Genomic DNA, 24,761 nt, shown 5'->3' on the forward strand with positions numbered 1-24,761 from the left:
TCCCAGATCACATAGTATCCCCAGCCCCACTCAAATCGATGTCCTCCACAGTGGCTCCCAGACATGCCAGCAGCCCACAGCAGGGAGATGGGAGTTTAAAGGTGACCCTGAGATTGTTCCTTGACCTAGGGAAAATCTCCAAGAGTTCAGATGTGTAAAACTAAGGCCAGCGGGGCAGGCTAACTCTAAGGGCATCTGGGTCAGCTACAGGAGCCGGAAGCTCAGGCTGGGAGTGAGCAGAATGGAGGATGGGCAGCTGATGAGAGGCCCACAGGGTCACCTGGCCCTCCACCTGATTTCTCTTTCAGCCCCCTGTGGAGGACAGTATGTGGGTTCAGATGGCGTGGTCTTGTCCCCCAACTACCCCCAGAACTACACCAGTGGACAGATCTGCCTGTATTTTGTCACCGTGCCCAAGGACTATGGTATGGTTTTTGTTTTTTTTTTTTAATGTTTGTTCATTTATATTTTCTGACTCCTTCCAGTTCCTTAGGCCCTTCCCAATCATGTCCCAATTCCACTCCCAATTTATCCAATCCTGTGGTGGAAATGGGCAGACAGCCTCCCGCACAGGACAGCTGAGCGCGGATGCCGTGAAGTGGGCTATAGAACACACTCCTGACACACCAGGGAGGAAGCGCGCTAGTGAGACCCCCTGAAACCAAGGGCTGGGTGGTTAGTGAGGAACCAGGCAGGATGGGGGAAGGAGGGGTGCACCAAGGGCTACCCAGCACAGCCTGAGTCTGAAGAGAGGTGCTGCAGACCCCGGCCAGCCAACCGGGACCCAGGGCGGGCAGCCGAGGGGCAGGAAGAAGGGAAGGAGTGCGATGGAGCTGAGCTCAAAAGTACAGGTGAGGGAGCTGGGAGCCATTTCACACATCTTACATCCCATGTGAGAGCCAGAGCCTGGTCCCGCAGCGGTTGGTAGGATGAGCAAGAAAGAAGGGAGGCCCTAGAGGTTATCATATTAAGTGAAGTAAGTCAGGCAGAGAAAGACAAATATCATATGATATCACTTATATGTGGAATCTAAAAACAATAATACAAATGAATTTGTTTACAAAACAGCAATAGACTCACAGACATAGAAAATAAACCTATGGTTACCAAATGGGAAAAGGGAAGAATAAATTAGGAGTTTGAGATTAACAGATACACAGTACTATATATAAAATAGATAAACAACAAGGACCTACTGTATAGCACAGGAAACTATAATCAACTTCTTGTAATAAGCTATAATGGAAAAGAATCTGAAAATACGTGTATGTATGTATGTGTATATATATATAAAAAACTGAATCACTTTGCTGTACATCTGAAACTAACATTGTAAATCAACTACACTTCAATAAAAAATAAAATGTTTTAAAATTTTTTAAAAGAAAGGAATAAACTAAAATATAAAAATAGATAAACAAGTTTATACTGTATAGCACAAGGAACCATATTCAGTATCTTGTTGTAACTTATGGTGAAAGAGAATATGAAAATGAATCTATGTATGCTTCTATATGACTGAAGCATTATGCTGTACACCAGAAATTGACACAACATTGGAAACTGACTATACTTCAATAAAAATATATTTAAAAAAAAAAAAGAAGAAAGGAATAGAGTTAGCTCAGTTCCACCTGCACCAGCCTGGCTGTTGGGTGCAGTCCTCAGTGTCATCTTGATCCATGTGGTACAGTCCCAGCCAGGCCCTTCCCAGCTCCCCGCATCCCTGTGCCTGGGGTCTGGCCAGGGTGCCAATCAGCCAGAAGAAGGGCTCAGCTAGTGGTTAGTCAGTCCCCAGACCCCACAACTTCCTCTGAGGCTGCCCTGCTCCTGGCCCGGGGCACCCCGACCCCCAGGGCTTTCCTCCAACGTGGCCACCCAGTCTTCCACATGGAGATCTCCATACCGTGTCTCCTCCACAGTGGTGTTTGGACAGTTTGCCTTCTTCCACACGGCCCTCAACGACGTGGTGGAGGTGCACGACGGCCACAGCCAGCACTCCCGGCTCCTCAGCTCCCTCTCGGGCTCGCACACAGGTACTGGGCTCTGTCAGCGCTGGGATGGTGGGGGACAGGGGCAGCGGAAGGGCAGGAGGCCCGGTGAGCTGGGCGTGGCCACAGGTGCGATCACACCTTTGTGTGTGTGTCTGTCCTGTGCTGGTGCTGTCTCTGCAACACAGCAGTCAGCTCCTGACAACCCACACATAGAAGGGGGTTCAAGGGCTACACTCACCCCAAGCTGTGTCTACACCGCCCCTAAGTGGTGGAGCAGTCCCCTGTGGGTTTATATTGAGACCCAACGTATTCTTCTAATAATAAACATACTGTATTTGTCTTGGAGGAAACAGAGGCAAGACAAAATCTTTGTAAACAGAGAATTAAAATAAAAACAACCCAGAAAGAACCACTGAAAAGATTGAGTGTATTTCCTTCCAGTCTTTATATCCACTTAGGCTTAATTTTTTATATATTTTATTGAATACAACAATATACATATTTTTATTAAAATGTTCATGGTACACATTTCTCTGTTCTTATTTTCCTCTATAATAGTATTTTTAAATGCTGCATAATGGTCTGTCATATAGTTATTTTAAATGTATGTAATGAATTTTCTATTATTGAACATTTAGATTGTTTCTTATTTTTCACAGTCATGAATAGTAATTCACTGCATTATACACATAGCTTTATATACATCTTTATTACCTTTGCATATCTAGAATTCGAATTGCCTAGTTAAAGAAAATGTGTGATCTTTAAAGCTTTTTATAACGAATGTCAAATATCCCTCTAGAAAATTCTTGCCACTTTGTTCACCAACAAATAAGAGGGCATGTTTGATTCTCACAAAAACTCAGTAATTAAGAAAACAAAAAAATCATCAGCTTGAAAAGTGAAAATGATATCTCATTTTTAAATTTGCCTTTTTTTAAATTACTAGTTAGGTTAACCTTTTATAAGGTAATTATTGGCCCGTGCATTTTTTGTGAATTTACTTGTAAATTACTGTTGATTTTTCTATTAGCATTTGTTTTCTTGCTTATTTAATAGAGCTTGATACTATTGTAAGCTATACCCATTATATGCCATAAAAACTTCTTGTCTATAGTGTATGCTATGAAAAACTTTTCCCTCCAGTTTGTCATTTGCCATTTAATTTTCTTCAGGGTGTGTTTCAATGTCAGAAAGTCTGAATTTCCCATGATATCAAATCTATAAATGTTTTCTTTCCTCTTTTAGTTTTATGCTGATTAAATAAATATTCTGCTGTGTTTTCCTTTACTTCTTTTTTGTTTTATTGTTTCCTTTAATAGCTTTAGAATTTATTTTTATTAATTATCTGAAATAAGGACTTAATATTCTTACAGATTTAGTCAATCAGTTGTCCTAATGGAATTTTCAAAATGCCAGATTTATATCCATTAAATTTTTATTAAGTTAAAATATTTCTAGACTTTTTACCCATTTCCTCTGAATGTCAATTTATTCTTATATCAGTATCAAAAAGCTTTAATTAGCATAATGTAATAATAATGTTTAATATTATAATAATCTTAAACATGTACTCTAAGTCCCCATTGTCATTCTTTGTTTTGTTTTTTTTTTTTTTTGGATTTTCTTGCTTAATTTTGCCTCCAAATAACTTTTAGAAATATTTCGTCAAGTTAAAAAAAATTGCTTTGGAATTTTCATTGGAATTCCGTTAAACGCATAGGTTAATTGGGGGAGAATTCACATCTTTATAATAGTAATTCTATTTCCTGTCGGGAACATGGTATGTCTATTTATTATCTTTTGAAAGAAAAAAAAACTTCTGGAAAGGTGCTATAATTTTCACTGAGGCAGTATTCATTTTGCTAACTTTATTTATTCCTAAATATTTCATGGAAATTTTTGTTGTTGCTACTGTAAGTGAGTCTTCCCCCCTCCCCTGGTCCCTGGCCAACCCCTGCCAGTATCTTTTCTAACTGGTCTTTGCTAGTATATCAGAAGACTGGTATTTTGAGCATATTCATTTTGTAAAGTCATTGAACCCTCCGTAATAAGGTTAGCCCTGCTGACTGAATCTCCGTGGTCCTTTAGGCAAGAAGCAGTATCATCTACAAATAAATTTGTCTCATTATTTTATCTCTTTTCATTGGTTCTTATTTTATTTTCTTCCATGGTTATTGGTCCAGTCAGGTATATTACCTTAATATCGCTATCAATATTTTCTATGTTAGTTAAAAAAGTCCATTTTGTAATTATTTTAAATTTAACACTGCAGCTTACATAATATCCGGTGATGATATTTAATCTCCTTTGTGTTAGTGGTTATACACAAGAACAAAATAATCTGAAGAAAAAAAAAGAGGAAAGACATGATGAAACAAAAGCAGAGGTTAATTAATTAGAAAATAATAACAAACTCCACTGACTGAATGCTGTATTCATAGTTGCCCTTCTTTCTCGGCTGGACCAAGGGTTTTATGTTGTTTATTTTGTTTTGTTCTGTTTGCTTTGTTCTGTTTTTTGCTGCTTCAACTTGTTAATTCTTCAGTAGAATGTTATTATTTTCTAATTAGCCTTTGCTTTTGTTTCATAATGTCTCTCCTTTTTGTCTTCCAATTATTTTGTTCTTCTTCTCCTAATTTCTTGAATTGAGAGCTTTGTTTTTTCTTCCATATAATAAAGAAGCATGTTTACAGCAATATATATATATATTCACATCTAAGCATAGTTTCAGCTTCATGCCATAAATTTTGCTATGTGCTATTTTCTTCATCGTTACTTTCTAAATAATCTGTGATCATATTTTATTCTTACAGCCCAAGAGTTGTTTAAGATGGTCTCTTCTCCTCCCCTACTTCCAAGAACCTGGATTTTGTTCTTGTTACATTTAAACATCTGTGTTAATTTCTATTTTTATTGCCAGATGGTTAGAGAATACAGCCTGTGCCATTCTTACTTGGGGAATTCAGTGCGGTCCTCTCAGTAGCCAAGGGCATTTTTTTTTAATTCCTTCGGTGTCTGAGCAGAATGTGTGTTCTCTGTTGGGTAGAGAGACTCTGTGGTCGCACTGCCCCGTCTCTCATTTTAGCTCTCCCACTTGCCTGCTAGGTGCCTGTGGTCACGATGCTTGACCACCCCGAGCTTCAGTTTCCTCATGTATAAAGTGCAGAAGGCGAAAATTCTACCTCCTAGAGTTACTGTTAGGATTAAATAAGGTTTGTAATAGCTGTTAGATTAGTCTTACTCAATTTTATTATTCAAACCCAAGATATCAGTGGTTCTCAATGAAATAGGACACCCCACATATACACACACCATCAGGAGTTTAAGTCAGGATTCGGGGGAGCAGGATGCTTTTGCAGAATCTCTTGATTAACTGATAGGTAGATAGACAGACATAGATATAGAAGTTTAAGTGTAGGTACAGGTAGAGAGAGAGAGATAGGTATACACTTAGGACCTGTAGATATAAATATGGATATATCCCTTAAGAATCAAAATGACTAACTTCAAAGGAAAAAATAATAAATTATACTTTGTCATAATTTAAAAATATGAGTATAGATACAGGTATGGATATAGATGTATAGGACCAATAGAAATAGAAATAGAAATAGGGTTGGAGATAGATGGCGGATTGGTGGATGGACAGATGGGTGGATGGGTGGGTGGATGGATGGATGGTTGGACAGGTAGGTAGACAGAGTATAGGAACTATATGTATCAACATCAGTATACTCAGATAGTCTCTTTCTCCTCATGGGGAGAAACATTGATGACAAGCCATTGGTACTAATGCGAGTGGACTGTGTCCCTGTCCCTCAAGTGTGTGTTGGGTGGTGGGGGGAGGGGAAGCAAAGCTTGAGGACTGTTCTCAGCAAACTTCATTTTGTTTTTCTATTGAACACATCAGTGAGAATTTGTGTGAAAGTATCTCCCACCACAATTGTGACATTTTGTTGTCTTCTTGTGTTACTAACAATGTTTGTATCTGTATTTGCCTGATTTATCTTTTCTCGTTTTCTTTGAGTCTTTTTCTTTTAGAAGGAAGTTAAGTTATTTTAGAAGTGACACATGTGGCCTGCTGTCTGTCATCTTGTTTTATTTGTCCCGGGTTTTTGTTTGTTTTGTTTTGCTTTTGCTTCCTCACATTTCCATTCACAGCTGACCCATCTCCGATTTCCAAGTTTTGGTTGATACACTTGGATTTTATCGATGTTATTAGTAATTATTTTATGATTGTGGGCTTCTTCCCCAAGAGCAAGTTTTAACATTTGCATTTAGTTTGGTTATTTCATTAACAATAATTATTGGGGTTTAACTCTATTTTGCTAGTTGTCTTTATCCCAGATAGTTTTTGATTTCCCTACTTTGGTTCATTTTTTTTAGTATTGCTCGTAACTGCAGTACTTCCTGTCACCTTGCATGTAGGAAAATGCCTTTCCTTTGACATATCATAGAAATGATAACCTGATTATAAATCAAATTATGGATCTTTCAAAACTGCAGCAGTTAACTCTGTTCCAACAGTTAATATTACAGATGAGTTGAAGGCCAACCTGATTCTCTGTCCTTGTAGGCAATCCATGCTTTTCTCTTTTAAATACCTTTCATATTTTTTCTTTATTTTTAAAATTGAAAAGCCCACTAGGATGTGTTGTGGTGGAAATCTCTCTTCATTAATTAGATTTGTCTCTTTGTGAACAATTGCATTCAAAACCTCTAGTCTTTCTTATGCTTAGGAAAATTGTCTTCTTTCTCAAATTATTTTTTTCTCCTTTAATTTCTCTTGTCTTCTCTCTCTAGAATTCTTGATGTATGCACATTAGATTTTTTTCTACCTATCTTCCATGTCACTTGTCATTTGTCTTATTAGTTTAATCTCTTTCTTTTTCTTCTGTGGAGTCTAGAAGGACTCCCCAAATTTAATCTCCACTTGGCTGTTCAATTTCTGCAGAATCCAGCTCTGTGTACTAGGGTTTCTCATCTCCTTGTAGCCTTTATTGATGTCAGATCTGTTCTTTGGTACATTTTCCTCCTCTGATTTCAGAGATGCAATGCTAGATTAATCTTGTGACAACCATGATTGAAAATCTTCTGAGATTTTTTTACCTGTTCTTTGTTGTAGTTCACAGAAAGATACTTGCTTTGATTTCTGAGAGGTCTCCTCCCTTAAAATTCTGGAGTCTTTTCTTAAGTCCAGTGATTTTTCCCTGGAGTGGGAAATCTGCATATGTCCAGGGCTGGAAGTTGAAATGGATTCTGTGCAAGATTATGGGGGTCCTGCTGCACATATATCAGCCCAGGCGATGGGAGGATGGAAAAGTTGAGTTTGCTCTGCTCACATTGAGAGGAGGAGCTAAAGATGGTGATGATAATCAAGAGAGGCTTTTTTTTCATGACTTTCTTTTTCGCTCTGGCAGCCAGAAGTTAGCTGGGGCAATGACTCCTAGGCTCAGCCATCTGGGACCCACATAAATCAAAGTGTGTTGTGCAAAAGGCTCTCTACTCCCCATGGCCAGTAGCATCACATGGGCTTTCTGGAGTGCCTCCCAGTGGCTCCTTGGCTCCCGACTCCAGCCATCACTACAGTGGAGATGTAGCCTACTTCCCTTCTAATGGTGGGGTCAGCAGACATTCCCAGGGGTCCATAAGGGTGCAAGGGGGAAGCATGCAGAGTGGCCATACCACTGCCTGTCAATCCACATTCGCCCTCAGCTTCCCCGGGAAGGGGTTGGTGAGCAGGACCGTGCCTCATGGCGGCAGGTGCAGTCGCTGCTTTCCTGACCCTCATCCATCTGCACCACACCAAGCAGTAGACATGTCTAGCTTCCGATGTAAAGGCTGTTGGGCTTCCTTGGCTTCCTTGGCTTCCTGTGCCTGTGCAGACTTCCCCCAATTTATGTGCTCTTGGTTGGTTGACAATACATCCCACTCTGCCTGGGGGAGTCCCAGCTTTCACTTGGTTGTCCCAGCATAATTATTCAGAGCATGCCCTTTGACTCCTCCAAGTGTCCCTATACAAGCAATAAATACTGTGATCACTCTGGTTATCAGTCATTTCTCAGGACATCTAGGAAAAGCCAGTTGCTCTCAGATGATCACATCACCTTCCTTCCCAGAAGTTGCGGCCTTTTTTTTTTTTTTTTTTTAAACTTTATCAGATTGATGTCAGTTTTCCAAGTCAACCGCCAGTCAGTTTGGTGATGACCATTCTCCCTGTCCCAGTGGGTCAGCACATCTTGAGAAGCTTCCTCCTTTCCAGGCAGGTCATTTCATCTTTCTGAACCTTTCTTTCTTGATCTATAAACTGGGGTACTGAACTCTTGTCATGCCAAGCTCTCATTGGCCATAGGTCAAGGTAAGACCTTGAGGCAAAAGCTTTCTGTAAACTTCAAACTAAAGTGTAGTAGAAATGCGAGGTTTTCTTTCAGGAAGACTTGGGAGGTGGAAAGAGTTGCTTTGTGGGGTGTGGGCAGGCCCCTCCTTCCTGGCCAGGATCTTATCAGCTGGGCCTGTCGGCTGGACTCACTGTCTTCCTCCCCTCCTCACCCTTTATCTCGGCAGGAGAATCGCTGCCCCTGGCCACCTCCAATCAAGTCCTCATTAAGTTCAGTGCCAAAGGCCAAGTACCAGCCAGAGGCTTCCATTTTGTCTACCAAGGTATGCAGGACGTGGACACAGGAAGTGTGAAGGCCGTTTTGGTTCTTCTGTGACTGAAGGAACAGGGACTTTCAACCCCTAGTCTTGGCCTCATTCTTAGGGTGTTTGGGGACGATTACTGATTTGTGGGGCAGTTCCCTGAAATTCAGTTGAATTTCATACATTCATGTACCCAACAGACAATTCTTAGGCCAAACTCCATGTTGAATCAGGGGAGAGAGCAGAGATGGGAAGCTAATTGGGCCTCCCTGCCCCGCAGCTCCCCCACTCCCCAGTGTATGGCATGGTCCTCGTGGCACTGGGAGGACCAGCCCAGGCCTCTTACCTAGACCCTCTCCTGTGGAGCTTGGTTTTGTCTGCAAGGCCCAGGAAAGGCGTGGGGAAAACGTAGGCTTTGGAGTGAGCCGGCTGTGGACAAGCAAGTCTTGGCGCACACTGGCCTTCACTTGCAGGCCCCAGCCTCTCTTCGTCCAGGAGAATGTCCACTCTTTTAGGGCCCAGGTTCTAAGAGAGGCCCTGGTCATTCCATTGCCCACGATGGGCTGCCGTGTTCAGGGCTGATCCTGCCACTGGGACACCCTCCCTGGGCGCTGGGTTAAAAGGCACCATCCCAGAAAGCCCCCTCCCCCTGCCCGAAGGGAAAGCCTGGAGCCTCTCAGGGCCCCACCCAGACTGTCTCAGTTCCAGCCCCTCAGTGCCCTTGTCCCCTGCAGCGGTGCCCCGGACCAGTGCCACCCAGTGCAGCTCTGTGCCGGAGCCCCGCTACGGCAGGAGGCTAGGCAGCGACTTCTCCGTGGGGGCTGTCATCCGCTTCGAATGCAACTCGGGCTATGCCCTGCAGGGGTCCCCAGAAATCGAGTGCCTCCCGGTTCCTGGGGCCTTGGCCCAGTGGAATGTGTCAGCACCAACATGTGTGGGTGAGTAATGGACAACCAGGACTTGGGGAAGAGGGTGGCCAGCAAACAGTCTTTTCTCCCTGGGGGGAGCAGCAACACCGGCCAGCATAACCTAAGAGGGTGCCAAACACTTGTCCTGTCGGTCAGTGTGGAGACAGCAAGGAGGGGCAGCAGGAGAGGTGCTGGAGGGGGACACGTGTGAGGGCAGGAGCAGCATCCTGGTCTCTGAGGAGAGTTGTATGGGGAAGAGGCAGGAGGGGGGCCCATGGGAGCAGCCAGCGGGGGGAGGAGTCACAGCGAAGCGAGGGAGCCCTGGGAGGAGTCTGCTTGGGGAGGTTCCCCTTGGGGACCCACAGGGACAGCGTGGTGAAGGGGGAGCCTCTGACCAGTGCCGCCTCTTTGGCAGTGCCCTGTGGAGGCAACCTCACGGAGCGCAGGGGCACCATCCTGTCCCCCGGCTTCCCGGAGCCCTATCTCAACAGCCTCAACTGCGTGTGGAAGATCGTGGTCCCCGAAGGTGCTGGCATCCAGGTAAGGGCGAGGAGACGCCTCAGTTCAGGGTCGGGGGTGGTGGCTGGGAGGAGACATAGCAGCTGTCCCTGCCCGGCAGGCCAGGTGCAGTGGTGAGGCCCACAAACAGGAAAACACAGCAGCTCACGGCCCAGGAGCCTCAGGGGGCCTGAGAGGGACGCGTAAATCAGGGAGGATGAGGGGTGGGTGGTGGCTCGGCCATCAGGAAAGCCAGATGAAGGAAGTGGGCCTGAAGCTGGAGTGTGAAGACTGGGGAGGATTTGTAGGTGTTCAAAGGGCTTGAAGGGTTCTTGAGGTTGTGGGGGAGAAAACAGGGGGCTCTGCAGGTGAGGGGAAGGAGCAGACCGACAAGCATGGAAACAGCCTGAGGGAGCAGCAGAGCAGGGCCCTCTCTGGTGCCCAGTGGTAAGGGCCGAGTAGGGGAGACCCAGAGTTGCTGTGGTGGCAGGGAAGACTGTCCAGGGCCCGCAAGGCCAACAGAGAGGCAGCAAGCAGGATTGGAGGTGGAGAGGTCCGGCTGGGAGTGGGTTACCTGCTCACTGCTGCAGAGGTGTCTGTGCAACCGGGACCACGAAGTAGGGAAACCCAAGGAGTGCTGGAGGGATGAGAAGGCCATTCAGATGGAAGTCATCCTACTTCCTGGAATTTCCTTTCCCCATCGTCCGCCTTACAAAGCACACTTACTGTCTCGTAGTCACTTCACACCTCTCTCCCTGACTGCACCCGGAGCTCCCTGGGGACAGGGGCTGCCTCTCACTTTTAACAAAGTTCTCAGCACCATGTCAGGTCCAGTCTCAGTGCTCAATAACTGAATGAACTGTGTGAAGGGAGGAGAGGGGAGTGAGGGGAGGAGGGAGGGACGTGGGCTGCCCGATCAACAGTTCGATCCCCTTGCCTTCCCAGATTCAAGTCATCAGTTTTGTCACGGAGCAGAACTGGGACTCACTGGAAGTGTTTGACGGTGCAGACAACACTGTAACCATGCTGGGGAGTTTCTCAGGTGAGGTGGGGTATCCAGGGACCTCGACTCAGAGGGACAGTGGTGGACTTTTATTATTATTGTTGTTGTTGTTGAAATATAATTCACATGCCATAAAACTTACCATTTTACAGTGTACAATTTAGTGGGTTTTAGTAAGTTCACAAAGTTCTACAACCATCATCACTATCTAATCCCAAAACATTTTCATCACCCCAAAAAGAAACCAGGTACCATCTATATACACTGCCCGTCTCTATGGATTTGCTTGTTCCAGACATTTCATATAAATGGGTTCCTACAATATGTGGCCTTCTGGGTCTGGCTTCTGTCACTCAGCATAATGTTTGCAAAGGTCACCACGTGGCAGTGCACATTAGCGCTGCATCGTGGAGAGACCACATTTCATTTGTCCATCTGGTTGTTTCCACTTGTTGGCTAATTATGAATAATGCTGCTATGAACGTTCACGTACAAGTTTCCATGGGAACGTGTTTTCAGTTCTCTTGGGTATGCACCTAGGAATGGAATTCCTGGATCATATTGTAATTTCATATTTAACTTTTTTGAGGGGCTGCACCATTTTCCATCCCAGTGATGGACTTCTAAGTGTGGTGTATGGTTTTTGCCCAGAATCCAGGGCAATTATCTGGGTCTTTTAGACCCCAGGACTCCATGTTATCAAAATATAAGAAAGAGTCATGTGCCCCTAGATAAACTGTCTACACTGCCTGGATTGCCCAGAGGATTATCCATGTCAGAGTCACTTTGAAGATGGCTGGAAGGGGACCAAACTCATAGGCCACATGAGGAAGTTACCCTACTGCTGGTGTGGGACTCTCCCACTGCTGTTTTGCAGGAAGTTGTTTGGAGTCTCTCCTCCCTCAGCCATCGGAAATCCAGCACTCCGAGGGGTGTTAATTTGTCATTTAGGGCGTTTGATAACTGGGGATATCTGGGGACTGTGGGAGCAGAATGTCAGCAGGTAGCAATAGCAAGAGAAATGGGGAGGTGCCCGGGGGTGAGAGAAGGCCGAGCCTGAGTGGTCCCTGTGTCCTTGTCTAGGGACGACCGTGCCTGCCCTTCTGAACAGCACCTCCAACCAGCTCTACCTTCACTTCTACTCAGACATCAGCGTGTCTGCAGCTGGCTTCCACTTGGAGTACAAAAGTAAGGATCCAGTCTCAGCTGCACGCAGGGGTCAGGGTGGGAAGTGACAGGGCCCAAGGTCCCTTGCTGAGCAGGGTTTACCCTGGGGCTGTGTATTCCCCACCCCGCTTAAGCCTTACACAGACCTCGATGAGGACACTAAAGCTCAGAGAAGGCCTGAAACCTCCTCCAGACGCACAGCCAGTAAGCGATGGAGCCAGGGTCTGTGACGCAAAAGCCTGCGTGCTTCCTTGGCGTCCACACAGGAGTGGGAAGGGGGCCCGGTCACTGGCCGCAGCCCAGGCCCTCTTCTCCGCCAGTCCTAAAAACTAACCTCTCCAACTGGTCGGTGATGCAGTTGTCTTTAAGTTCCTCTCCTCATTGGAAACTTCATTTCTCTTCCACCAGATTTCTCCCTTCACCCTCAAAACCTTACATCCTGGCTTCCAGCATCCCTAGGGAGTCACAACTAAAAACTCTTCCAGAAAAAGGGTTGCAGGGAGAGTAGGGGATACAGACTCCTGGGCGTAAGATAAACTCAAGGATGTATTATGTAACACAGGGAAGACAGCCACTATTTTGTAATAACTGTAAATGGAGAGTAACCTTTTAAATTGTATTTAAACTTTTTTTTTAATTTTAAAGAAAAGAAAAAGGGTTGCAGATATGCCTTGTGGAGTAGCAAAGACAGAGGTTGCTGGGGTAGCTGCTTTCATCCTGAGACTGCCTGCCCATCCCCCTCCCCACTGGGTGCAGGAAAGAATAAGTAGCAGCAGTGTTTGTTACACATTCATTCAGCAAATCCTACCTGAGTGTTCGCAATGTGCCAGGTGCGATGCTGGGTTTTGCTAGGATTGGGTGAGATCAAGATGGGTCAGTCCTCTCAGAGTCCCTGGGAGAGAGGCAGACCGAGAAGGGCATGACGGCATGCCAGGTGCTCTCAGGGGTGTGGCCAGGAGGTGCAGCGGTGGTTCCAAGGACAGAACAGTCACTTGTCCCCGGGGCTGGTTGAAGAAGTGAATGTCATGAAGACAATGTGGCACGCATGCCCTGTGCTAGATGCCCACAAAACACAGCTGAATAAGACACAACGCAGAAAGTCTGGGGGGAGATGGACGTGGAAGCAAGAATTGTAGTGCAACCTGATATGCTAGGGAAGTACGGAACAGGGGAGCCCAACCTGGCCAGGGGAGACTGTACGCCAAGGGATGCCTGAGTTAGGTCTGGAAAGAGAAGACATGTGGGAGGGGATGGCGGGCTGGACTATCTTTAACAGGGTGGGCCTGTGCAGAAGAAGCCCCACTTGGTGCTAGAGGCCTGATAAGGTCAGCATCACCCAGCTGGTCTCCAAAATGAATGAGTTTTGTCCAGGTAGTTGGGAGAGGATTAGCTGGATCCCAGGATGCTCATTACCAGAGAGAACTGAGAGTGCAGCTTGTCAGAAAGCCCTGGGGCAGCTCGAAGCAAAGACCCTGAAGGGTAGAGCATAGGACAGGGGCCTCCGAGACCTTCCTCCCGCGGACCTCTCAAGCCTCACTCACCTCGCGGGGTGAAGTGTTCTGGTCTCTTGAATAATTCACACTTTTCCTTTTACCCACCTTTTTCTGTTCTCTCCAGTTTTGTTTCCTTACCCAATATTTAAATTTCCTTACCCAGTATTTAAATTTGAACCTCCTAGAATCTTCTCTTTTCTTTCTTATTCCAAAGACAGACTTCCTTCCTAAATTTCTTTGTCATTCTACTGCCTCGTTCCCAGGAAAAATTCACCTCTTCATATTTTGTGTGCTGTTGTTGTCGTTATTCTGCTGATGTTTATCCTGCGCTGTCCTCTCACAGTGGAAAGAGCTAGGGGAAAACCGGTCCCCACTAGTATTTGGAGGCTAAAATTCCTAGGAGCCAAGACCTTGCTGTTCTGTCTTTGTTTTGTAGACAATCTACAAAGAGGGTACAAAAGAGGAGAATTAACTGCCATTGTAGAGGCAAATGGTTTTGAAGGGTACTGAAAAGTCCCATCTACTGCTGACTCATATTTAATGTTTATTTAATTGAAATGGAAATGGAACAATATGCTCTCAAAAGTAATAAATTGCATATGATGTTTTAAAAGTCTTCCTTTGTTGTCAGCATGGCTTAAATAAAATCAAGCTGTGCAATGTTAGAGAAATTAGAATGGATTTCTCTGCCTCCCTCTTCCTTTTTCTCTGTCCTCACCTTTCTCCTCACTCCGTTTTTAAGCCCACCACATTCTTTTGCTCTTGCCTTCTCTCTTTTTCTCTCTGCCCCTCCTCCTTCTGGCCACCACTGCCATTCCAGTAAATCAGTCTTGGGTTACTAAGTTGTGATCACCCCCACTAAAGACTGACTTGCATTCTACTTGGAGTGCAGGGAGGAGAGGAGAAAAAAAGACAAGATAACATCCAAGATGAAGAACTTTTTTTTTTTTAACATTTTTTTATTGAGTTATAGTCACTTTACAATGTTGGTCAAATTCCAGTGTAGAGCACAATTTTTCAGTTATATATGAACATACACATATTCATTGTCACATTTTTTTTTTGCTGTGAGCTACCATGAGATCTTGTATATATTTCCCTGTGCTGTACAATATAATTTTGTTTATCTTTAAATTCAGCTCAATTATTGTTTTAACACTGTCATTGGGGTCTTTTGTCCCAGATGCTGAGATTTGTGGACATAGGACCAAACAGCTTTCATTTCTAACATTCACTTCTTGAAGGCACTTGTGGGACAGAAATTGCCTGGGAAGAGCATGAGGGAACTTTCTGGAGTAATAGCAATGTTATGTAGTTTTAAGCCCAGTGGGCAGGTGGGCAGCCAGAGTTCCCAGATGATACCTCCTGCCTCAGGAGGCTTTGGTCTGATGAGCCTCTGTGCCATATAAATTCTGATTTCCTCCGTGCACTGTGAGCTATAAGGTTTGGGAAGCAGTAGGCTAGAGGCTGAGAGGAGAGAAAGTAGAGAAGGCACAACTTGGAGGCAGCTTCTCCTCCCTGCCACCAGCATCGTTCTCCGCCTACTAGTGCATCGACCTGATGGGCTTGTCCCTTCTCCTGTCTGTCTGTTTCTGTCTCCTCTAGCGGTGGGCCTGAGCAGCTGTCCAGAACCTGCTGTGCCCAGTAATGGGGTGAAGACAGGCGAGCGCTACTTGGTGAATGACGTGGTCTCTTTCCAGTGTGAGCCAGGCTATGCCCTCCAGGTAGCTCACCATGACCCCTGGGGGAGGTATCCCCTGAGCTGTGGTCAGCCAGCCTTCCACCAGCAGAGTTACAGTCATCACAGAACAGAAAGAAGCCCCCCAGCCCCCAACTCCCCAGGGACCATTATCCCCTCTTGGAGCTGTTCACACAAAAGACAAAGTGATGACTTTAGCCATTTGGCACAAGTCGATCTTGAATGTGTTCCTGCAAAGTTTTGGTTAGATTAGACTCTGGGAAAATTTAATTTTCCTTTCAAGGCCATGAGGGAATCTAGTAATTAAAGGAATCTCACAAGGAACCTTTAATAATGAGAATTCTTTAGTGATGGCTGTTATTAAGCATCCTTCCCCAAGCCTCTCTCCCTCTGCCTCACTCCCTGTCCCACAGTGGATCCTTGTATCTTGTTCCTTAACCCAAGGCCCTAGGACAAGCCCCCCTGCTCTGGGTTGTACATGCATTTGTGCCCGTGGGGGCTGCTAGCCCACCCTGTTCCTGATTCCTCCAGGGCCACGCCCACATCTCCTGTATGCCCGGAACCGTGCGGCGCTGGAATTTCCCTCCTCCGCTCTGTATTGGTAAGACAGCCCTGACTTTTCCAATTCCTTCAAATCTGTTTCTACCAGGATTTGAGCTTGGTCACATATCACCAGGATCAAGTTCAAATCCAAAGGAAGTTTGGGATTCCAGTTCTGCTTGAAGACGGTAGTTTCAGGCATGTTTTTGTAAGCTTAAACTCTCAAGATTTCATGACCTTTGGAAACCTTTATCCACCAAATGAAACGTGACAGGAGCCCCGCCCATTCGAAAATATGATGATGACTTTTCTGATTGCAGATCATCCACCAAACCCTAAGTGGAACCTCTGGGCACGTTGGGCTTTCCCCTGTGACTTCCGTGGCACAGACAGAATCCACTGACAGAGGAAGGCTGGGGGTTCCCTGTGAAACGATTTAGCTTGGTTTGGTTTCTGTGCTAAGCAGTGATGAAGAGTTCACTGTATACAAGAAAAGACAGGTCTCCACTCTTGGCAGCTTCTAATCAGGTTGGGGCACGAGGAACACCCAATTATTGAGTGTGTCCCACGTGCCAGGCATGGAGCTACCTGTCTCCTCACTGCAGATCTTCAGGGCAGATATCATCCCCTCATTTTTGCAAGCAGGAAAACTAAGGCTTTTAGGGTTAAAAAGAAAGTGGCAGAGTCGGGAATGGAAACCTGGGTTTCCCTGATGCTCTGCCAGCTGCAAGGGCACATCAAGGCTAACCTTCGGGTAGGAAGAGAGGTGAGTTGAGGGAGCATCACTCGAGCATAGTGGCATCTCTCCTCTGTGATCTCCCCAGGGTGCAGGGCCTGGTGGCCCACAGAGCAGTCAGAAAGGTGACTGGTCAGCTCCAGGCCCTTCCCCCAATTCTGTATTACAAAGGCCCTGCCCGGGGACCCACTCAGGAGCAGCAGCTGCTGTGGGTAGGGGTTTACTGTGCCTGCCGGCCCCTGTCCCAAGTGAAGAGAAGTCCTTTCTGTTGTAATCTCATAACAACCCTGAGACACAGGTGCAGGGTGCAGGAAACGGAGGTTGGTGGAAGGGGTGTTTAGAACTCACCCAGAGTCACACAGGAAGTGAGAGCATTGGGATTGTGAGCCCGAGGGTCAAGGCCAGAGCCCCTGCTTTGAACCTGGCCCTGCTCCCTTCAGGTCTGTGTGCTCAAGTCGCCCAGTCCAGATAACCGCCCCACCCCACCTTTCTCCGGCCTTCCATGACTGGCCACCCCTTTCTACTCACACAACCTGTCCCTAGTAAGATGTAAAAGGAAGAGATCGATGGCAACTGGCCAGGCTGCAGTCCTGCCCCAGCCCTGCATCCTCACACAGCTCGGGCTGAGGTCATCTCAACTGGAGTTTCCGATGCCCCGGCCCCTGCTGGCTGGCTCTCCAGGGAATAATCACAGGCACTTTGGCTGAGTGTGTGTGTCAGAGTTCTGAGGGTGGGATGGTGCTGGGGTTTCTCTGCTGACCACCCAACCCTAACCCCATGGAAGGTGTATTTGTAAGGAGCCTGGCCTGGTGCCTGCACAGAGCGAGGACTCAATGCCTGCCAGCCCCCTTCCTTCATCCTATTTTTCAGTCCCAGAATAGTCGATAGACAGTGAGGAGAGGGAGATTTGGGGGATGCTGTAGGAGAAGGTCACACTTCTCTCTGAGCAGACCACTTTTGCTGCACAGCCTCACTAAGGAAACTGACCTTTGAAGGGCACTCTCAAGGTCAAGAGCCTGTACCTTGGGTTTGTGGACGGTTTGGGCAGTCCTAGGATGTGCTTCCCTTCCTGGATTTGCATACTCAGTTTTGCCTCCAGGGGTAGTTTTTTAGAGAGATGAATTATAGGTTCCTTTGGATTCTCAAAGGGAAACTGACTTAGAAAAGTCCAAACGCTGCATGGCCCTGTACTCGCCTTGATGCCGTCCTAACCCTCTGTCTGGTCTCACGGTCACAGCGCAGTGTGGCGGAGCAGTGGAAGACATGGAGGGGGTGATCCTGAGCCCAGGCTTCCCGGGCAACTACCCCAGCAACATGGACTGCTCCTGGAAAATAGTGCTGCCCGTGGGCTTTGGTAAGTCTTCCCGCCCATGCCTCCGGGCTTAAACCAGCTGTCTGCTGTGGTCACTCAGCATAACCTTGGCCAAGTCAGTTGAGCTCTCTGCCTCTCCACAAGCTCATCTGTTGACCTCTTGTGCAATTGTGAGGATCAATTAAGAATGGTAGAAATGAACAAGTTTCTACTGTAGAGCACAGGGAATATATTCAATATCTCATAGTAACCTATAATGAAAAAGAATATGAAAAGAAATACATGCATGTATATATATGTATACACACAACTGAAATATTACGCTGTACCCCAGAAATTGACACATTGTAAACTGACTATACTTCAAGAATAAAAAAAAGAATAGTAGAGATGCTTAGGGAACATAAACTAGGGAAAAGACCTTAGAGATTGCCATTACTGTTTTTATTATTTGGGGAGTGAGCTAAAACCCAGGAATGTGGAATGAGAAATAACCAGGGATGGTTACAAAAGAAAAAAAACACATATTTTACAGAGAGTAGACCTCAACCTGTGCTTTTAACTCCAGTATCCAATTTCTCATCCTAATTAAATTGAGCCAAGGTCAATGTGAAGTTGAGTTTTCATTCTTTATAGTCACATTTTAGCTGGCCTTAGAGACTGGGAGATGTTGTGTGTGTGGAGATGGAGTATGCCCGGCTTGGGGGTTGGTGGGGTGTGGAGGGCTTGATCTAGGTACAAAACTTAATGACTGGCCATTCTTGTGCACTGGGAATGTCATTTAACCCCAGATATCTCTGTTGAAGGGATAAAGGATTTGTGTTGACATGGAATTTACAGGCTGTACACAGAGATCATCTTGCCCGAGTCATTGCTCTGCTCCTAAGAACCACGTGTCCCGAGGGGATCGCTCCTGCACAGGCCTGTGCTTTCTCATTCTGTGACCTCAGGAACGAAGACCAACTCTTTTGTCCTTTATTATTCGGCCTAGGCGCCCGGCTAGCTCAGTCGGTAGAGCATGAGACTCTTATTATTCAGCCTAGAGTGGGTCTTCTGATGGAGAAGAGGCTTTCAAGAGAAAGCAATCTCATGAGACTTCTCTAAGTCTTACCTGAGGGGAGGGGCAAGGTTGTGACCCCCCAAAAGGTGGAGTCTTATATGAAGTAGCATCTTCTGAAGGAAGCTGGGGATGGATGATTGGAGTGTAAAATGATGATGACTTTGGCAGTTTGGGAAACTCCAGATTTTGAGACATTGAGGAAAAAGGAGCTGGGAGACTCTATAGCTCTGCATCCAGGTTTGAGCCAGAAGAACCTCAGATGAGAAAAGGTTAGGGGGAGGGCAACCTCGAAAGGGAAACAGAAGTTTAAGTGGGAGGTGCATCACTGTTCTCTGTAAGTCCTGATGTTCAGCCCCCAGAGCTGTCTATCTATAAGTCCTCCGGGGAAATCAGCCTCCTGTGGGGGCCAGTCACACAAGTCCAGGATCCCCTTGCTTTGAAGTTAGTGTTGGACTCCAAACAATCCCTGATGGCACCTGGTTTGTGTTTTAAAGCTACTGCAGTTACAAACTTCTGCCACTAGATGGCGGCAGTTAAGCAGCTCAATTCAGAAATTTGGCTATCTTTAGAGTCTTTTTTTTTTAATTGAAGTACCATCAGTTACAATTTGTCAGTTACAGTGTGTCAATTTTCGGTGCACAGCACAATATCCCAGTCATACATATACATATATATATTCGTTTTCATATTTAGAGTCCTTTTGATGGGCTTGCCACCCTGGGGGTTGGGAGGATGCCTGGGCGGTGGCCTGGGAAGCACAGGTTCCTAGAGGTAACAAAGGTGCTCAGTGCGAAATTATCTGTAATTTGGAAGCAATCTACATGTTAATTAATAGGAGAATGAATAGTGTGGTTGGATAATTTATTAAATGGAATTAATTAATATGTAGTTAAAAATCAATGAACTGTATCTTTTTACAGCAACAAGGGTAGACCTTGAAAACCACAATGTTGAATAAAAAAGAAGTTTACAGAACCGTACATGCAATATATTAACATTTATGCAAATGTTTAAAACAAACCAGATATAGACTTAAGAATCCAGAACCATGAACTGGAAGGCTGTGTTCCAAATTCATGAGATTGGCTGCCGCTGTGGACAGAGGAAGGGGAATGGGAGTCTTCAGCAGTTGATGTCAAAGCAGGTGTTATTTTATTCACCTAATCAGATGCCAAAAAATTCACACAGGTGTGCTCATCCTAAGCAAATAACAAAGTACAGATAAGCAAATGATAAAAGTTCAGATCCGTCTGAGTCCCACCATGTAGAAATCATCAGTAACAGCTTAGTCCTCACCATTAAAATGTAAGCTTCATGAAGACAGGGACCCTGCAGGTCTCGTCCCTCTCTGTGCAGTGCCTGGCACAGCCCTGATGCCTGGCAAATGCTCAATAAATATTGGTAGTGAATCGATGAACAGTCTCCTAATGTTTTAATACAAAAATTAGAATTGTGTGCTACACACTACTTTGCAGTCAGATTTTCACAATTAACATTGGAAACATTTTCCTATGCTCAGAAATGTATTTCTTCACTATCAATTTTAGTAGCAGCCTAATTTTGAGAAATCTTATCAATAGTCCTACCTTTATTCCACAAAGAATATATTCATATGTGAGTTAAGATTTTGATGAGATCCATTTCACCTTTTGGGTTGTTGGGAGGTCCTGATTCATCCAATAAGATCGCAGAGTATGAACTTCACTCGGCCTCTTAACAGAACAGTTGGGACAATATATTCTTCTAATTTCTGAATTATCATAAGCATTCTAGAAAATACCAGTATTGAAGTTAATGTCTTTGATTGGGTGTAGTTATTTTTAAGTAAAAGTTTCTTTTAGCAAAGCTATATTTATACTGATGCTAGACATATGAATCCCAAATTAAATCAGGTGTTAACCCTGAACTTCTTTTTCCACAAAATAAAATAGACTCGGGACGGGGCTTTGAAATGACTGGTGCCCTTCATTGTGAATGAATAGTATACTTTTAAGTTCAGTCCTGCCTGAAGACAAGAGACTGGACTGGACCGGCATCTCCCCAAGTGTGTTCCAGGAACCCTAACGGGTGGGAAGTTGGTAGTCGGGGCACATGGGCTCTGGCAGGCCCTGCTTCCAGGAGGCGGCACATCAGAAGCAGGACTGTGTTGCTTTGGGCACTGTCTGCCTCTGTCTTGCTCCCAGGAGCTCACATCCAGTTCCTGAACTTCTCCACCGAGCCCAACCATGACTTCATAGAAATCCGAAACGGCCCCCATGAGACCAGCCGCATGATGGGCAGATTCAGTGGGAGTGAGCTCCCCGGCTCCCTGCTCTCCACGTCCCACGAGACCACCGTGTATTTCCACAGTGACCACTCCCAGAACCGGCCGGGATTCAAGCTGGAGTACCAGGGTAAGGACAGGGAAGGCCCCATCAATCCCCGCCTCTTACCTGCATCGTCCCAGGGGAAGAGAGAACACAGGAAGGGTGGGGGGGGTGGGCCTGTCCACGGAGGCTTCCTTTCAGTCGCCTCACAGAGGATATCTAACCCCTCTGACAAGCTTTTCCAGGGTGACAGCCCCAAAGGGCCCTCTCAGCCTCCACCCCGTCCAGGCCTGACAGCCAACTGCTTCTTCTGAGCAAGTGACCCAGCATCCCCCTCGGGCATCCCCGACTGTCCAACCAGCCTCTTATGCCGGGCCAGAGAGGCTCACTTACCCCTCTGGGTCTTCCCCTTCACATCAGTTACTCTTGGCAAAGATCCTCCTGTGACTTGATGGAGGATTCCAGGAACCATTCTGGTAACAGTCCCAGGTGGGCCTACTGAGCCTTCACAACGAGATGGGTGCTGTTACTCCCACCAGGGGTTTCCTTGTTTGAGGTCCGACCGAGCTCACTGGCAGCTAGAGCTCACTGGCGGCTAAGCTCTTCCGCCCTGAGCTGAAGTCCAGTGACAGGCCCCGCCCCTCGCGGAACCAGCCCCACCCACCGCGGCTCGGGCTCCGCTGTTCAGGGTCCTCACCTGCGGCTGTGCCGCTGGGCCCCACCTGTGCCGCTATACTGGGTCGGGGGGCGCCCTGGGTAGGCCCAGCTTCCCCCAGATGCTTTCCTAGTGTGACTGATGGAGCCATGTGTTCTAATCCCTTTGCCCAGACTCTTCCCCTGAATTTTTTCGTATGTTTAGACTATTTTCCAAGACTAGTACAAGCTTGTCAAAGAAATAAAACATTACAGAAGTTTTTATAAGTGCATCATAGAAAGTCAGACTTCAGCCATGATCCCATCTCCAGCCCCACCATATGCAGAGGTAGCAACTTTTAACACTTTGATTTTCCCTTTTTTTTTCTGTGCATATACTGAGGTGACTATATTATTATATTTTTAATCAAAATTGGATCACACTGTGGATGCTGTTTTACAATTTGCTTTTTTTAAGTTAATTTTTAATTATACAAACAATTCACAAACACATTCACCTTGCTTTAAAAGAAAGGGAGGGGGGAGAAGGAAGGGAGGAAAGAAGAAAGGATGAAAGGAAAGAAGGAAGGAAGGACAGAATTAAAACATTACAGGTAAGGCCAAGCTTTCTTTGTCTACAGCCTCCAAACCCAGAATTATTCCCCAGAAATGACCGCTGTTGTTTTGATGTGATCTTTTCCCATATGTTTCCATACATATGTTACATGGAGCTGTGAAGAATATGTAATATGTCATGGTTTTTGGGGTTGTGTTTTCTATGGCAATATAGAAGGTTCTATATACATTCCATTCTGACATTTGGCTTTTTTATCCCTTATCAAACATGAATACCAGCCAAGGATTTGGGCTTGGCATTTACGGAAAGCCTTAAAGGGTACCCATGAGATGGGAGCAGTTAGACCAGTTATACAGGCGCTGCTCCCTCAGAGAACCTCTCTGAGTGTGGTCGGGCTTGTCACCACCTGGGAAGCCTCAGGAGGAGGAGCTGGCCTCTCTCACCAATGGAGACACTGTGCTTCTTCCCCAGAAAGTGCCCCGTCGTTGGTGGTAACGAAGCTGCCCACCTCGCGGGGAGGCCAGCCTTAACTAGCCTGCACCTGTGACGTGTGCGCAGCTTGGGCGGGCGGTGTGCAGCCTGTGCCGTGGGTCAGGACGCATCCCTGGCATGGTCTGCCCTGGGAGAGACTCGGGCCCCAGCCCTGGGTCAGCATGCCCTCTGGGGCAGACGCACGCCTCTCTCAGGCTGAGCTTGCTAGAGGTTCTCTAACAGAATGCCACACACCGGGTGGCTTCAACAACTGAAAGTTACTGTCTCACAGTCTTGGAGCCTGGAATCCCGAGATCGAGGTGTGGGCAGGGTCAGTTCCTTCTGAGCACTGTGAGGGGGATCTATTCCTCGCCTCTGTCCTGGCTTCTGGTGGTTTCCTGGCCACCGGCACTCCTTGGCTTCTGGAATTAACACCCCTGTCTCTGGCTTCATCTTCATATGCTGTTCTCCCTGTATGTCTGTCTGTCTCCAAATTTCCCCTTTTTCATAAGGACACCAGTCATTGGGATTAGGGCCCACCCTAAAGACCTCACTTTAATTTAGGCAAAGGTAGGTGAAGACCCTATCTCCAGATAAGGTTTCATTCCAAGGTACGGGGAGCAAGGCGGGGTGGGTTAGGACTTCAACATATGAGTTTGGGGAGGAGGCGATTCGACTCTGACAAGCCCCAAGCTCCTCCTCCTGTAAATGCAAGGTCTGATGACGCTTGTCCCCATTGTGACGGGACAGCTGCCCTAGGGCCTGCCCACACTCTGCGCATCACCCCTGTGACCGGCACAGACCTGCCCACTGGGCTCGCGTGATAGGACCAGACACTCGCTGCATCCCCTGTGCTTTAAGCCCACTTTGTCCCTGTCGAAGCTGCCCCCTGAGTCCCTCGGGCTCCATCTGCTCCCTCCCTGTAGAGAAGCCCTGACCCCTCCCACAGGGCCCGGGTCTCGGGCTCAGCCCTTCCCACATGCACCAGGCCTTCCCCTTTGAGGAGCTTCACCTGGGTTCCTCTGCACCCAGGACCCTGCACCGAGGCTTCCAGACCACAGGCCCACACTCTGGGTTAGCGGTACCTGCACTGAGGTCTCACATGTCCAGAGGCCCAGTCCTCTGAGGACTTCCACGGCATGTGGAGGGTGGAAGCCGGGAGGAGGGGTTCTAAGGATGCCTGCAGAGCCCCAGTGCCTTCACCAGGGGCTGGCCCGACTGTGGAGAGGCCCAGCGACGCCCACTGGGTTCCCACCCTGTGATGGGCTCCGCTCCTCTCTCTCACTCCCACCCCCTGGAGACTTCCCAGGGCCACAGGCCCAGCTACCTCCTCAGCACCATCCTGCAATGCCCGTGGGGCCACTCTTGGCATCGGGGCAGCTGCTTCCCCTCAGGACCGGACCTCGGCTTCCATTAAGCCTTCTCATCTGTGGTGACCCCCGCATCTCGGACTGGGTCATCTCCAGAGCCTGAGGTCGAGGGACCCCCACGGAGGCCTCCCAGCCTGTGACAGGTCCAAGTCATCCCCCCGCCCAGTCAGCCCACGTTCCTTCACCTACTGGAGTTTTACCTTGTAGACAGGCTCTGACCACTCACCCCAAGTTTCTCCTTTATGCAAAGACCTGCTTCACGAAAGAGTCACCTGCCACCACGGAGGCTGTTTCTATCCAGTATGCCTAGCTCTTTGTGGTCCCTCAACTTTCTTTGGAAGAACTCTAACTC

At 46.7% G+C, this 24,761-nt stretch overlaps 1 protein-coding gene across 1 annotated transcript in view; it reads left to right on the plus strand.

Annotated features, from left to right (window-relative positions):
* CSMD2 (CUB and Sushi multiple domains 2) overlaps window positions 1-24,761 on the plus strand; it is a 575,319-nt gene that overhangs the window by 456,016 nt on the left and 94,542 nt on the right. Inside the window, exons 31-41 of the mRNA XM_064493786.1 lie at window positions 309-425; window positions 1,923-2,036; window positions 8,562-8,657; window positions 9,371-9,574; window positions 9,960-10,084; window positions 10,988-11,084; window positions 12,129-12,233; window positions 15,311-15,429; window positions 15,936-16,005; window positions 17,918-18,034; window positions 21,236-21,445. Coding sequence (XP_064349856.1) covers window positions 309-425; window positions 1,923-2,036; window positions 8,562-8,657; window positions 9,371-9,574; window positions 9,960-10,084; window positions 10,988-11,084; window positions 12,129-12,233; window positions 15,311-15,429; window positions 15,936-16,005; window positions 17,918-18,034; window positions 21,236-21,445 — 1,374 coding nt within the window. The remainder of the gene's footprint in view (window positions 1-308; window positions 426-1,922; window positions 2,037-8,561; window positions 8,658-9,370; window positions 9,575-9,959; window positions 10,085-10,987; window positions 11,085-12,128; window positions 12,234-15,310; window positions 15,430-15,935; window positions 16,006-17,917; window positions 18,035-21,235; window positions 21,446-24,761) is intronic.

Source organism: Camelus dromedarius, chromosome 14, assembly GCF_036321535.1.
Source record: "Camelus dromedarius isolate mCamDro1 chromosome 14, mCamDro1.pat, whole genome shotgun sequence".
Classification (NCBI taxonomy): domain Eukaryota; kingdom Metazoa; phylum Chordata; class Mammalia; order Artiodactyla; family Camelidae; genus Camelus; species Camelus dromedarius.